Source organism: Megalops cyprinoides, chromosome 4 (genome assembly GCF_013368585.1).
Source record: "Megalops cyprinoides isolate fMegCyp1 chromosome 4, fMegCyp1.pri, whole genome shotgun sequence".
NCBI lineage: Eukaryota > Metazoa > Chordata > Actinopteri > Elopiformes > Megalopidae > Megalops > Megalops cyprinoides.
In genome coordinates this window covers 4,377,831-4,393,842 of record NC_050586.1, presented here as the reverse complement: position 1 = coordinate 4,393,842, position 16,012 = coordinate 4,377,831, and the positions used below count along the sequence as shown (strand labels likewise).

Sequence of the window (16,012 nt, the reverse complement as noted above, 5' to 3'; positions counted from 1 at the left end):
CCACGGCGCAACCGCAGACTGTCGCAGGTTAGCTTTTTGGTTTGGGACGAGGCCCAACCCCGCAGCGTCGCGTCCGGCCACGGTGACGGAGGCTTGCAGACTTCACCGGCGCTGTGGCTAAGGAACGCCAGCACAAAAGGCCAGCTAAAGGAGAACACAAATGCAGTCTGGAGGGGGCCTGAAACGATGCAGCTGCAAGACTTATCTGTACACTGAATAAGCCCTGAAGAGGGTGACAATAACGATGCTGAAGGTCTAATCAGCCACCATGGTATTAATTACCATGGGCTGCTTCCCTTGTAACGAGGAGCACGCAAGCGGGGACCGATGGGCGACATTACTGCAGGCCTGAAATAAATAAATCCCTGTGAAAAATGAAATGACCGCAGAGTCTCAATCTTACCTGAAAAAGGCGTACAGATCTGAGAGCGTTCCGGGCTATGGCTGTGGCTTTGGGTGTTGTCTCATTGCGGTGCGAGTTTCAACAAATAAACCAGTTTGGAACAACAGAAAAGACTAATGACGCCCAATGTACAGCACATGCCAAATTCAACCCTGCCACACCACTATGATAGCAGGGAGGGCGACAGGTTTACTTTGGCTGAAATGGTTGGGTAAAGTACACAAAGGAGGCAGTTAAGACGTCGTGACTTGCCCCTCCTCCGTTAATACTGCACACAGAGGTTAAACACCATAGTGACATTCATTAGAATGCTGTATCTACGGCATGGAATTTTCCTCTAAAGTTGACTCAGCCATACAGGGGGGATTGAAGCCAGCTTCTTTCTCACAACTGGCAACCGCACAGTCTTATCTCTGCAGGCAGGTGTCAGGGTGACTTCTCTGATTTAGAGATACGCCAAATACCAGACTGTATAATACCTGCTTTATGAAATCATTCAATCTGACAATTCTGCAGGCTTTTTTCTTTTCTACTTTTTTTTGGGGAAGTTGAAAGAGTGCATGAGAGCTTCCCTCTTGGTCTGAGAGCTGACATCGTGAAGCTGCTTTTTTCAGGAAAGCAGAGAAAAGGAGTCACTGGAGGGCACTTAGGCAACAGCGCACTCCCCTCCAACACGTCCAGGGCTGCGCTACACCCCTCAGAAGCTACCAGGCTGAGCCATGCCAACAGGGCGCAAAGAACACAAACCATACTAACACTCTAATGGCATTACTTTACAAAAAGACAGAAAGAAATTCCAGAAAATCATGTGCATAAAACATAAAACAGAAGATAAAAAGAAGTACTTATCAAAGAGTGACTGAACAGGTATGAATTCCTGAAAAAGAACACAGACGAGAACTATAGGGATCGTGACAGCCTTACAAGCACAACGCAGTGAGACTGACCAGTGATGGCTCCCTTTTAGATAAAGAACCAGACATCCAGCATAAATGAGCAGTGCATCAATCAAACCCGCCTTTAAGACAGACTCTATGTCCTGTCTTCAACACCCAACCCAACGCAAGCAAGGTTCACACTACAGATCTCCCTCCAATGAAATCTACTCTCCCGCAGGTCGATAAAAGGAAAATTAAAGAGGATGGGCACAGAGGCCCCTGTTCTACACTGACCCCTTTAGCTGTGTGTAACTGGTAATACTGAAAATTGTGTTCCAGCTAACCTTCATCTCCAGATGGCAGGACTCTACTGTCCATTAGAATAGCTGTGGCCTTAAAATTTTACTTTCAGCTGGCACTACTGCTCATGTAACTTGGATGGATACACTTCTGTTCTCGTCTGGAAGTCGCTCTGGAAGTGTCTGCTAAATGCATGCAATGAAATGTAATGTAACTGTCACTAGGTAACCAAGGTAAAATGTTCCCCCTTTTTTCCTCGATGAAATGCGAAGGTTATTTTTTATGTTCTTCCTCTAAGGGGCAAAAAATGTTTAAGCAATATCTTGCTATATGTAATTTCAAGGTGTTGCAATAAGATATCGCCCTTTCATTTGGCTTATATTTCCACTGCTACTTGAATTATTTAAATGACACAAATCTGTTCTGAAATGCTCAATGAGAAACCTTTCTTTAAGAATGATATATTATAAATATATCATTATCAAATAAAATGTGATTGGTTCTCTTCAATCAATGCTGTATCCCTGAGTCTGGGAAATGTTTACAATGAGTCCATGGGCATAAGATATAGCATAGCATCTTCTGCTATCATAGGTTACAATGGGTATGATGCGCAGGTTTCTGAACTGAAAACTGCACTGGGCCTCATAATTAGTGAGGTTCAGTTGAGCACCAAAGTGGTTTGAAACTCAAGACCTTCATGACCTGCCCCAGGGTCAAAGAGCAGTCGGCACTGGTAACAGGACAGGAAAGCTCCACTATATCAGTCCTGCTCTCCCTCCAGAGCAGTGCACTTCTGGAGAAAAAAAAAAACCTGCCCACGTTACAACACGCAACTTTGATTTTCAGCATCAGAACTGCCTCAGATTTTTTTAAAAAGCTGTTAATCACGGTGATTAATGCTGGCGCACTGGTACATACTTTATAAAAGCTGCTGTCATAGCCCACACACCAGGGGTAATTAAGTTAATGAGTGATTAATGTGGAGAGAGATCAGGGCTACCTGTTGAGACAGAATGCAGGGATATCCACACATTGAAGTGTTGCAGACTACGCTGCGAATCCCATTGGCTACCCCACCTCAGGATGAGACACTACCCAAGGGGATACAGACAGTGCATAGGGAGCAGGAACTGAATGATATTATAATACCTGACATGGATCACGGCCCCTGCGCTTGTTCTCAGTAAGCTACGGTCATAAATGTGCTAGACACACAGCACTCATACTATGGGCTAATCCGCATGGTGCTCCACAAGCATTTCTACAATTCTACTCTTCGGCACGAAATGACCTTATTGCCTTTTGTGCCAAAACCGAGAAGATCTTACTTTAAGACAGTCACATACAAAACTGAATAAAACCTCAAAGAGAAACCAGGCAATAAAATCGAACACTTCTGCATAAATATCATCTGACACAGTTTATGGGTATAACTTATATGCCTTCAGATCATGATGGGAAATGCAGGCTATACAGCAATGACGACAGTTGAATTTCAGGTCCAGCTGGACCCTCTGACCCACATCTTCATCAACACCCTAAGTCTTGACAAGCAATTTACCTGCTTAACAACATTCGATTGTATTGAACAGTGTGACAAAGGTGTTTGCATGGCCAGGACATTCAATGCACCGCATCAATAGCAAACAAAATCAAATAGAAAGGAGTCATTTTCTGTGGCTTCTCATGAGGTGAAAGGGAGCAGTTCACCCCACATGCTCCAGTCAGTCTCTGAAGCTGCCATTCAGTGCAGCTGCCATTGCCAGCCACTTTTTCACCAGCCTCCCCAAGCCTTGCATTATTAGATGACAAGTGAGCCCGGCGACTACAAGCAATTAGAATCCATCCAGTGAAGTCACCCAGTAACAAGACCCAGCAATCACATATATTTTCCAGGAAATCCAGTAAATGCAGATCTATTATTGCCTATTCCTGTCCAAAGTAGCTTTCCCTTAATGTGAACACAGGGCTGGTAGGGAGATTAGTGGCTTTGCAGAGGTTCCCTTGCCGTTTTATTAAATTACGTTTAAAGCATTTTTGTAGAGTAAACGACACAGTTATTGCGTTCAATCTAAATGTTTACTGAATTTATTGTAATTAGGTTTATTGAATTTGGAGGATTTACTGCGGCAGAAGTCCTCCCGCTTAGAAAAAGTTAGTTGGGGAGACTTATTAAAGAGATGCAGGCAAGCAAATTAGCTTACAGAGGGAGAATGATCTCTTTCTTGCGTTAATTTGCGCACTAATCAATCCGGCTTTTCCTGAACCGCAGCATGCTATTTCGTTGCAAACTGACTTTAATTGGAAAATTGAAGTCAAGCAGTCCAGACTAAAGGGAAACTCCCAAGGGTGCTAATGACAGACACTCATCTTGGAAGCCTGACACAAACAGTTTAACCCCTGTGTTCGATGCAGACTTGAGCTCAATGCACTCTCAAGGGAAGAGCTCTGCCCAAACGGGCAAAGTCAATTGCACCTTTCCAAACAATGGAATGCTCTGTGCTAGCAGGGAATGGAAATATGCTAATCGTCTTTACCACAGCCTCTCCTAGTGCAAGTAGCTGCACAGGACAAAAGAGAAGTAAATGAAAAAGCCGGCCCCACCCCTCGGAAAAGTTAATAAATATAAATGAAGAAACGAATTCCTATACACTTCACTTCTAGCTGTTTGGGTATTCAAAACGAGCAGCGTACTTAGCATACCAGTCTAATGAAGGACAAAGAATGACCTTGATGTTTAGATGATGCGACAGGTAAGTATGTCGTTGTTGCTGTTTTTTTTTTTTCTTTCCCAGACATTGCCTCTCAGGGGATCCTGGTTAATAACTGTCTCCAGTCATAAGTGAGATGAGTTTCAGAGACTACAAGCTATACCCAGGGACACAAGATACTGCAAAATGTCTCCAGTTATCTGAGGGAGATCAGGACAGTTTGGAGACAGGCAGTGATGACATGGGAGGCCTGCGTCTGTCCTAAAACAAGGGGTACAGGACGACTAAACTAGTCCACTTATTGCTTGACAAGGTGAATGCCTGTCTTTCTGTTACACAGAGAGCTTTGAAGATCCTCATATATTAGAAACAAGGACCAGAGACACAGCTGGGATCACGTTTCAGACTTAACTTGATTAGCCAGCTATTTAGATACATTAGTATACGCCTGTCAAGTGTCTGTTTACCTCTTTTTAAAGATATTCAGTCTTTGCAAGGGTATTATTATTGCAGGGTTATTATTCAATTACCTATATGTGAGGAGGACAAAAATCTGATCTGTATGAACATATCCTGTAAATAAAATATTTGTATGTATTGATCACTGAAACACTTAAGTTTCAGTTAATACATAGTCTAGCTAACCGTGACAACAAATCGCTGTTTATTCACCCAAATAAGCGCATAACCATCTACTAGAAATGGCCGAGAATGCAAACACTTCTCGCTCGATATAACGCATACATTTTACCAAAGTATATTAAAGCTTTGTCCCGTCAGATAGTACAGCAAAGTTCTTAACTGGGTGGACAATCTGTTGCCGCAAATCTTCGTAACTAGCACATATTATACTTCAATTTCATCAGTTAGCTAACGATAGTTATTTTAGTTTAATTTTACTACTTCGTATTAGTCCAGTTCAGGTAGATGGGCAGCTAGCCACCTGGTTTGAGTACAGTCGACTGGACTGAGACAGATTAGCAAATTATGGAGGCTTTATTACATATCATCAAACTTGAGCCTTCTAACAAAACGTCTTCACAAAACAAGTCTAGACAGCTACCAAGCTATCTATAACGTCTTGGCAAGCAATGGGTGACCTACTATCTAAAGTTAGCAACTGGATGTGAGGGAAGCTGCCAATGCTAAAGAGCTAACGACCAACGACTGCAGAAACGTTTTCAATTAGAGTGCCAGCGACCTAACTAGCTGCAAAGTTAACTAGTTGTATAGTCAGCTAGTTGCACAGCTTGCTAGCAGTAACCTGTATTCATTAATAGCAGCACGTTAACTAGTCAGCTAGCAACAAGAAAGCACAGTTGCGATGACACCAAGACTGGAGCATTTCGACTTAGCAGGCTAAGGTTAGCTGCTTGACCGCCGGCAAAGTACTTGGGTAGTTAGCTTAGTCTAGCTAGTTGGCTATATAGAGTTAGCAAGCTATGGGCGACTTATAAATAGAAAGGTAAAAAAAACAAAATCGAATTGCGGATTCCTTATCTTATCGACTTAACTGTTTTCGGCACCTCGTTCCTCCTCCTTAGACAAAAGCAGCCTCTCATGACACTGTAACGCTACGCCGCGGACTCGCCGAGAGACCGCAGCGGGGAGAAACCGCATGTAAGGCGGTCTGTGGATAGCCAGCTCCTCCTGCGAGAAGACCGGAGCAGGGAAAGCCAGCTAGCTGGCTAACTCGGTTTCTTACAAATCAACAGTTAAAACTCACAAGAACACGCTTTGATTACTTTACTGATGCTTCCTTTTCCTCCTTCCCCCTGTCAGTGTTGCAGGTCCCGCACCCCCTTCTGGGATTCTTGATCCCTATTTTCGTTTCTTTTTTTGGGAGTCATTAACAATTAACGAGCGTCCCATTGAAATAGCAGACATTTGAGACCAGCTGTTTGGAGAGACCCCTATGGTGCAGAAGTAGAATTACTTGCAACCTAGAGACTGACCTTGTAAACTAGCTAAGTAGACAGGTAAGTCCAACTAAATACCGTCACTGGAAAAAGAATGAAGACAAGCATTGGTACAAAATACGAAAAGAGAAAATTAATATTTCTGGTTTCGAAAAATGAAAGATTCGTCCACATGCCAAGCACCTGCAAAGTGTAGAATTTGAGTTGTACTCGGGAGAAAACACGGAAATCCTACAGGAAATGCATTTCCATTATAGTATAGAATTGTTTCCCGCTATAGTGCACACACACACGCACACACGGGCATTGTACACACTCATTAGCTGCTCTTAGAGGTGCAGACTGCATTGTGTTAAAATACTGCCACAGTAAAATTATGGTTAACACATCACGGCATAACAGGAACACATACACACAAAGACACGCATGCAAACAAACCCAGCACAAGAAATACATGCAATCAATATATAGTACTGTTTGTAAATGTTATAGGTCGGTGAAAAGGGTAATCGAAGACATTAACACCAAGCATTTTATTATTATTATTATTATTATTCTAAGTGGTGGTAGTAATAGTAGGCTAGAAGCCACTGTAATTTCCTAAGGAAGCTTTTTAGCATTAGTTCATAATACTGGCGATAAAAACGGTCTACATTCCTATTTTTAATATCAAGCTATCACCTATTAGGCCTACGTTCATTTGAAAAACAAACTACAAAAATGTGCAATGTACATTCTTTCTGTACTGTACTTTAACAGATGTAATTATTGGGTTACACTTCAAAAGCACATTGTTTGTCTCATATGACGTCCCCATTACCGCTTGATAACATCAGTTTTCATTGGCAGCTTGCTCATGCCATCTGATTTAATGAAGGAATGCTATGTCTTTAAATAATGCTCATGATAGACGTTATATGAAGCAGATTAACATGCTCTGTGGGCAAAGCATGGTATACTACAAGTATTACCAACTCTGAGTAAAAAAAATGCATATATAAATATACATCTATAAAGCCATCTGTAAAAAATGTCTGTATCTATCCATCCACCCACACGTATATATCTGGAAACCTTTATGATGACTGATAGGAAAGTGTGAAATAAAATCAATAGAGGAAGAACAGTGGGATGGGGAAAATTGTGGCGTTCCAGCAGCAGAACAAGACTGACATGCTTGCATAAATCATGTTGCGATGATCTCCCGAAGCCTTGGTTGGTTGGTAATATAATAAACAGCCTGACACCAGCAATTGGGACCCTGCCTTGCCCTGCCATTTATACCTAATCCCCTGTAGGAGACATGGTCTAACCCCTGGATTCATTCATTTATCTGTCTCCCCTCCGCGCGCACACACGTCAAACCGTCCCCTGTCCTCGGGGGGTGTAAAGACACGCCACCAGTGGCCTCACAGTGCGTACAGTAGCTTCCCGGGGAGAGTTTGCTCAGTCACTGCGCACAGCAGGGTGTAGTTGACTTCCCAGCAGTTTCCAGCAATATCAGCTCCCATGCTATTATATTGGCTGTGTATGAAGGTGAGAGAACCAAACAAAACAGGGCTAAAGCAATTCATGTCTGTATTTCCAAGGTCTCTAATTTTACTTGTTACAAGATGACTTGTGTGTGTGTGTGTGTATATATATATATATATATATATATATATATATATATATATATATATATATATATATATATATATTTGCTGAAGAGGACAATCTATAACCTCTTAGACTCTCAGATGACATTTTAAGATCCCATTGATTTATGATGCATTTTTAACCTTATATACAGATGGGGCATCTCACCTTAAAAGAGCAACCTCAGCCAAAGTCAAAGCATCTTTGTTTCAGAGCATCTAATGTATTCATCATTCTCTCAAGGAGGAACGGTTTCCCTTCATGCCAACAAACAAGAAATACCCCTGCCACAGTGCTTAGTGGTTAATAATTGTATCAAGAATAATAAACAGGTAGGTGTGTTACGCGCTGACATTTTCTCGTTAAGGTTTAATGATTTCGTGCTGGGCCAGTGGTCTCCAGTGTCTCCCTGTCATGTTGCACAGCTATGGAGAAATTTAGCAGGTTTTAATTTCTTCTCATGGTCACATTGATCCTCTTAGCCCATTTTGCACGAGGCAAACTGCTCCGCAAGTCAAGCACGGAAATAAACAGGCCGTGATTCCATCTGCGTGCTTTTCCGAGATGAAAAATTCGTAACGATGTCGACCGAAACGCACGCGTACTCCGGGACACAGCGGAATGGAACAGATTGCGCCACAGCCAATTGCATGATATAAGAAAGCATCCATCTGCATCCGCAGTGCCATGCGCAGAGGGCCGTAATCCTGATTGATTCTGCCCTGTCAACGCGCGAAACAAGTTAAGAACAGTGCGCAGAGCAACGCTGTAGATCGCACAAAAAAAAAAATACAGCACGAGCAGCTGTTGCTGGCCTAAGCTCCTATAGGAATTAGCGATAGCAATGACAATGAGATCAAACGTACAGGAGCCGGAAAAGATTTAATGAAGCTAATAAGGTAATGAGACCTCTCGCGGTCATCGTTTTTCATGACAAACTGACAATGGATCAATGGTCGTAGATCAGAGCAGCAGAAAGGTGTGGCACGGGAGTGTCAGTCACAGAGGAACAGCAACCCTCTGAGAGCCGTAGCACGGTCCCAAGAGCTGTGGCGTCGGTGTTGGCAGAGTGCTGGCCGGCGTTGAAAAGCCCCAAAGAAACAGAAGGCAAATGCACCAGATCCCATGTAGCTCTAATAGGATTAGTGTAATCTACCCCACCGTTAATCCCCCCTGTTTTCACTGCGGCCTCCTCGTGGCACAGATCCTAAAGAGCCGAGATGGGCCAACCACAAAGCCGGCGCTTCACAGGGGCAAGGCTGCATTCTTTTTAAGTCTCAGATCAGCTCATATCCAGTGCAGTTTAATTCCTCCTCATCATCTTTGTTTTTACCCCCCCCCCCCCCCCCCAACAGATACACACACTGTTTTTGATGTTCAGTGGAATTTTACTTCTTTTGAAATACTTTGTGATCATCCTTTATGAGACAAAAGCGGTTCGTTAAAAAAAAAAAAAATCCTTTGTGTTGTTTTGTCATCTGACATATTGCTGACCTCTTTCTTAGCAGTTTTGACAGAAGAGATGACAAAACCAGATGCTAACACTTCTGCTGGAATTTGCAGCTAGGCCAAGTGTGATCAGAGTTGATAAAATAAAATCTCAACTGCCAAAATGTTGTGGGGAGGGGGGTCGGGGGGGTGGGTGGTGTAGTTTAAGGGCCACGTACCAAGTGGAGAAGTGTCCCACCTGCTAAAGTAATGGTCTAATTATGGAAAAGGTGGTGAAATGCTCAGCGCAAAAGACGCCGATATCAGCATCACACTCTGACTGTGAAAGCCATCAGCACGTTGCAAGGCCTCAGCCACCAGCACTTTTAATGTGGGCCACGCCGCACGCTAAGGATTCTGGGAAAGATAGATGACGCCCGGGGCAGATTCCTGTGGGGAGGGGACTCGCTGCCGTTTGCAGGCAGAAAGTATGCAGAGCTTTACAGATGGCAAAGGGGACGGGTTAATTATAGCCAGCCTCTCTTTGCTTACACGGCTTATACCCGCCACTCCTCTTAACAGGTTCTTCACTGCATCATGTAAAAATATGTAGTGAGACACACGTCTTTTTTTAATGAAAATTTCCTTCACTTCTGGGCTGAAGTGAGGATGTGTGCAGTGCATGCAGTCACACAGTGTTGACAGTTAGGAAAAGAAAGCTGATGTCATTGCTAGATTAATGTGAGATTAAAGAGATTTTTTTTTGAGATTAGCATTGCTAAATTAGCACTTCTTTGGGTAAACCACAGAGGTTACGGTTATAAAGACACATCTTAAATTCTTAACCAACTATCAGTCTGTTGCAAGCTGTGTTTTTATTCTTCAGTTAAGGAGGTGGCACGGCCAGAAAAGTGCCTGGCCACTGAAACACAGTTATCTCCCCCATCTCCCTGCAGGTGTCTGCTGACTCTCGCGACACTCCGTAGAAACGCTGCAATAGTTTTGCCCTGTGATTAAAAGGGAAAGGTTTGCTCTCCCTGCGATCTGAGGAAAGGTCATTGACTGTGTTTTCTAATTTACTGACACTCGTCTGGGGACTTCCGAGAGGGAGATTTCTTTGTTACCGTACAGAGTAATAATATCCTTATCTCGACCAGGGAAATCTAGCGCGGCGCAATGCCCCCGTCGCAGCTGCAAACCCATTACTGGCTGAAGAGTGGAAATCTGCAGGTCTCATTTCAAATATGATTCCTTTTCCTTCCTCTTCCGACCGCACATAAAGAACCCCTGCGTCTCCTGAATAGCTTATAATAACGTGTTTTCAGAAGCCCACCCTTAGAGCCCCCAAAGGATCACACAGAGAGCCGCAGCATAATATCCATGCTTTTCTGTGTGTAATTAAAGGTCAGTTTAGGTTAGCGCAACGTTGCCTTCCCTGACAAATCCCCCAAGCTTTCTCTCCCTCCCACAAATGTGATGGCTTTGCCAAACGTGATTAAATCGTTTTTTTTTTTTTTCATTTTTTTAAAAAGCCATCTGTTTTCTTGGCCCTAAAAATGCACAACTTCAAAAACGTACCTTTCCCCCACCAGACAGAAACATCCCGTATTTAACGTAGAGGTGCACCGCACTGCTCTGGTAGATACTAAAGAACACCTTGGATATGATTCATTACTGATTTTTGCAAAAATGACTTGATAACATTTTCTTTAAATCCCTAAGGCCATAATGGAGCCAATGGGGTGGATTTTGGTGAAAAGACGCGATCAGACTGTGAAGAGATCTGAAAACCAGTTTAGCCATTATTTGGTCTCAGCCTCTTTATTTTATTGTACATTAAGAAGCATACTTTACTGCATTTTTACTGCACAGTGCCTCATAGTACATGATGCAAATAAAAGGAAAAACAGAACAACTGAATAAAATGTGTGCAATACAACTGTACAATGTCACACAATACAGTGTAAAGAAATTACTGACAGTGTCAAAGTCTGTAACAATAAAGTCCTGTGAAAGGTCAGGGAGATTGATGACATCACAGTGAAGTACATATGATTAGAGAGAGGGGGTTCATGTTGAGGTAGGAGGAGGAGGAGGTTGGACAGAGGTTGAGGACAGTTTTACAGAGTTTAGATGCAGGCAGAACTGGTGTCAGGGGATCCCCATGTGCAATCATAAGAAGACTGTATTACAGGAGGCTGTTTATACATATGATCTCATATCCCACAATCGGTTTTAGGGCATCTGCGGAACCAATGGATGATAATGGCCGCATCCATAATGGCCACATACTGCCCAGAATGCGCAAAGATGTGGGAGGCGTTCTGACAGATGATGTGTTTGGTTAGTCAGTCACAGTTATTAAGCCCAAAAGCCCTTCCTCTGACACGTCTAGCACGAGATAAGACTTTAAGATGTTAACTGTGACATCAACTAACGTGCACAGACAATTTTAATAGGAGAACGCGAGGAGCGATGGTGAGGAAACCCATGCTCCGAGCACACTTCGTGCAAAATATTACTGCATGGAGAGCCACAGGGGCACGGGGATGCCTGAGTTTCCAAGCTGTGCTCAAAGTAGTGATGAGTTTCTGCCCCATCCCCCCCCCCCCCCTTCAGCTGCTCATATACTGTTCATATGGAGTATTCAAACATATGTAACAAGATATACACTCATCATGAATACAAATCAAACCAGCTCTTTAGACAAGGCAGATAACTGGCTGCAGGCATAACTACATACAGAGAGGACTACTGTATGTTTAGGGTCACTGTATGTAGTATTTAACAGGACAGCATTAAAACAGAGGAAGATGGTGATCACCGTCCGCTTTGCCTGGCTGAGCGCCTCAACACCGGCAAGATAAAACCGTCTAGCTTTCGCCTCTATGTTCTGATTGTACTAGCGAAAAAGGCAGGGGTCCACACTCTGTCTCCCCCCCCATCCCCCCAACAAGGACTGGGTGCGGTCACATGGGAGGAGGTCATCCTCCGCCATGTGCCCCCACCCCCAATCATCCCCCCCCCCCCCCCCCCCCCCCCCCCAAGTCCCGTCTGGCAGGGAGTCTGGGCTGCTCCGACTGACTACACCTCACTGCCCTTGTGCAGCGGTGCACCAGTTGTGCCTTCCTCCATCGCAGTGAATGCCACCATCTGGTGTGCCACGTGGACATCATAATCTCTCCTTAATTACATTAGCAGCGCAATCAGTTACTGCATTACAAGGCCGGGCGAAGAGCTTTTAAATCTTGGAGGAAATCATAAATAATTGCACTAAGTACCCCGCGCCAGATGTGCGTGCCAACTTGGCTGGCGTGAGATAAATAGTAACCCGACGACGGCGTTCGATATCGGCACCGCAAATGTTTCTTTGGACAGTGCTATCCTTTTTAGCCCCCTCGCTCACTCTGTCTCCATCCTGGCCTCTGCTGTTAGCTTAATCCTCTCCCCCTGCGGTTGGGGAAACGCCACGCTAATGCCCCACCATTTTACCGCTACTTGTTGCTGCACCACGGCTCTGTGGTTATGAATGGGCCGCGGGGTCCCCACAATCTGCAAACCCCCCCCCCCCCCCCCCCCCAAAAAAAAACACGGCTTATCTGCATACCAGTCTTTTGAATCAGCTATGTGTTGAGTTTTGATCACATCTATCTCTCTGCCTCAGTGCCATTTAGAGCTTAAGGCCTGCAGTTTCGCTTTGACACTATCAAACAAAGCATGGCCAACCTTACGTTTGCTGTGGGTGTTCCATCGTTTCTGTAATTAATCGTGGGTGTGTCCCTAGGAATAAAAGCACACCCCACCATCCCTCATTACTATAAGCGGTCTTAAATATGCCCTGATCATCTTCCATTTTTAAGTATTCAGAAAACGTGGTGCCTGTCCATTGATATTCTTCACACTTCACACCCTCAGATAAATGCACAGTTATATTAATCTTAGTTACATCATCTTAAATGCTCAGCAGATGCTCTTATGCAGAGCGACTTTCAAAGGTTATAATCAAATGTTCCTGTAATTATAGATTAATATACAGATACATGGATAGTACTTTCTTGTCTGCTGCACAGACATTTCTGAGTCTTGCATCTTGCTCTTTAATTATCGCAAAGACAGCTGAAAACAGTAAACACAAAAAACAGTTGGAGTTTCAAGTTCTTAAATACACGTATCAACAATCTCATTATGTACAACAGGGAAGGACTCATTTTAACACAGTTCATGAAAACAAAACGAAGGTCAACACCCTCATTACAGTTAATTACCTGAATTCTACAAGTCTTCTCCACTCATTTGAATAATAAAACATTAGAGTCTGAACAAACGGATGACAGAATAATCCTGACCAGCGATGTCTGCTGGCGGTCAAGTCGTGCAATCGTGGGCACTAGAGTACAGGATGTGAACTCTCCCACACTGACGCGCTATCCGCAGATGAGCCCTAATCACGGCCAGCCGGCTTGCTCCCTCGCTGCTGAGTGCCTCCCGGGGCGTTCTGAGGGGTGCGGGCGGTTATGAATTGCTGAATTCATCGCCCCTGTGTGTGCGGCTGCTCCGTGTGTGTCCGCAGCGGATCGGCGAGTGCTCTGCTGTGCGTTATTAGATAACGCTATCGCCTCCTCGGCTGCCCCGGGGGGGCTGGTTTGGGGTTGTTGGACTGCACCCATCGCGGTGCCACGCTCTCTGCTCTCTGTCAGCCCCCGAGTCCTGGGGGGGCGGCTGTGCCGCTGCACACGCCGCGTAAAGTTCACCCTCGTCCTGGAGTGGCTTCATGTCCCTCGGAGGCCACCGTCAGTGACACACTTGACATTACTCTTCTTCTAGGCTCACGTTCAGAGCTAACATTTTACATATTGTCCATTTACACTGCTGAAAAGGTACATTAACAGGTCACATGAAGTACCTCCTGCTCCGGGACACAACAGCGCAAGATTAACACCTGCAACCCTCTGGTTAAAGGCTCATAATGCAGGCAATGGAAGAGAATACATGAGGGAGGTATTTGCAAAGAGCAGGAAAATAAAGGATTATTCAAATGCATACTGTCTACAGCAGGGCTGTTTGGAGGGTCAGTTATGTGTTTCTCATGTGAGGTAAATGATCATACAGGTAAGTGCCTGTTAAACAAATAAAATGATGCTGGAAAAAAAATCAGCTCCATAATCAAAAATGATCAGGAAACCAAACTAACTAAAACAAGAGCATATATTTATACATATCAACATTCTCTTAGACAAAAAAAAATATCATTATGTGGCAGTTTCAAATAGTTGCAAACTCTGATGTATATGAATACTAAGTACTTTTTTGTTTCCCAATTAGAACCAACAGAAGTGCCGTTTCAGGCTGCGTTTGGCTCCCAGGCTGAAAGTAGAATAACTCTGCTACACAAGACTTCGGGAAATTGGTTATTTTTCATACCAGACCAGTCGGAGAGATGTTTCATGGCTACTGCAAGGTTCATGTACCACCATTTTAGATTGACGTCTGGTCTGAGTATTTCTCTCCCCAGCAATACAGTAAAGTTACACAACACAACAATCGCGCAAAGAAGCCAGCTTGACACGCTTGAATGTAACATCTGGTAAATGGCTGTGTAAATTAGATAAAAGTGATTGTACACTTTTCAGTTGCCCTGGGTGACTGTGTCAGTTAAGCAAATAGGTAACATACTGCACATGCACACAATGTGGGAAGCAAAGTGTGTTTCACGAGCAGAAAAAAAGACCCCCCCTTCCCTGCTACCTAATGCCTGAGATTATAACATCATGTAGCCTACTTACAAAATGTCCATTCAGTGGCCAACAAAGCCTTTGTTGTATCAAAGGTTAATACAGGCATATCGTTCACTGCAGGCTGTCAAAGGAGAGATAAAAAAAAGTGAAACGTGAAACCCGACTCAATGCGGCAAAAAAGAAAGGAAAAAAAACGCAGGAAAAAATCAGTGGATCCACAGTTATTTGGTTGTTGTGAAGGCGTAAATGACTCGCAGTATTCATCATATTCAAATGAGGCAGTAAAATAAATGATGGCACGGCGGTTCCTCGCGGGATATAGCGCAGCCCGCTGCCGCCGGTCCGAGCGACGCGGCTTAAAGAAATCATTGTAAATGAGATGCAGGACTCGCCAAGGCCCGCGCGGTCATTTGTCTCAGTGATGGAGACTGTTAGACTGACCCATCAGGTGTCCGTTTTCATTTTGGTTCGCAATATGGGCCGCAATTATGAGCCTTATTTAAATGAAGTGCTAATTTGATAGACTTGTGAAAGAGGGAGACTCATTGGTTTGTGAGTGTGAGTGTGAGTGTGTGTGTGTGTGTGTGTGAGTGTGTGTGTGTGTGTGTGTGTGTTGGGGCGGGTTCATTTGCTTTGATCTCAAACGAACCCTGCTAATATAAAAACTGAGAGGGGGGGAAAAAAAGACAAAGAAATACAGGTATTGACTGAATATATCTTATCATTTATCATAATTTCTCCATCCACTTTGTCGCAGCTCCTGTGTTTAAGGAAGATAGATGACACAAGATGTTGTCTTCCCCTTCCGTCTCTTTCTGCTCTGGTAAGTGTGTCCGATGCGGAATTATTTTGCCACTTTATTATTCTCTAGTAAGCGTTTGTCACAATGCTTGCCAGCATGTCAGCGCCGTTCCCCCCCACACCCCCCCCCCCCACCGCACCCCTCTACCCCTCTCTCCTCTAATATCGGAGCTGCTTCTGAGCGACTTCAGCTACT

General features: G+C 44.0%; 1 protein-coding gene across 1 annotated transcript in view; it reads right to left on the bottom strand.

The window, feature by feature from the left end:
- Positions 1-6,176, bottom strand: part of mvb12bb (multivesicular body subunit 12Bb) — a 51,640-nt gene extending 45,464 nt beyond the window's left edge. The window contains exon 1 of the mRNA XM_036527454.1: positions 5,810-6,176. Within this exon, the coding sequence (XP_036383347.1) occupies positions 5,810-5,857 (48 nt within the window). The 5' untranslated portion in view covers positions 5,858-6,176. The remainder of the gene's footprint in view (positions 1-5,809) is intronic.
- Between the last annotated feature and the right edge of the window lie 9,836 nt (positions 6,177-16,012).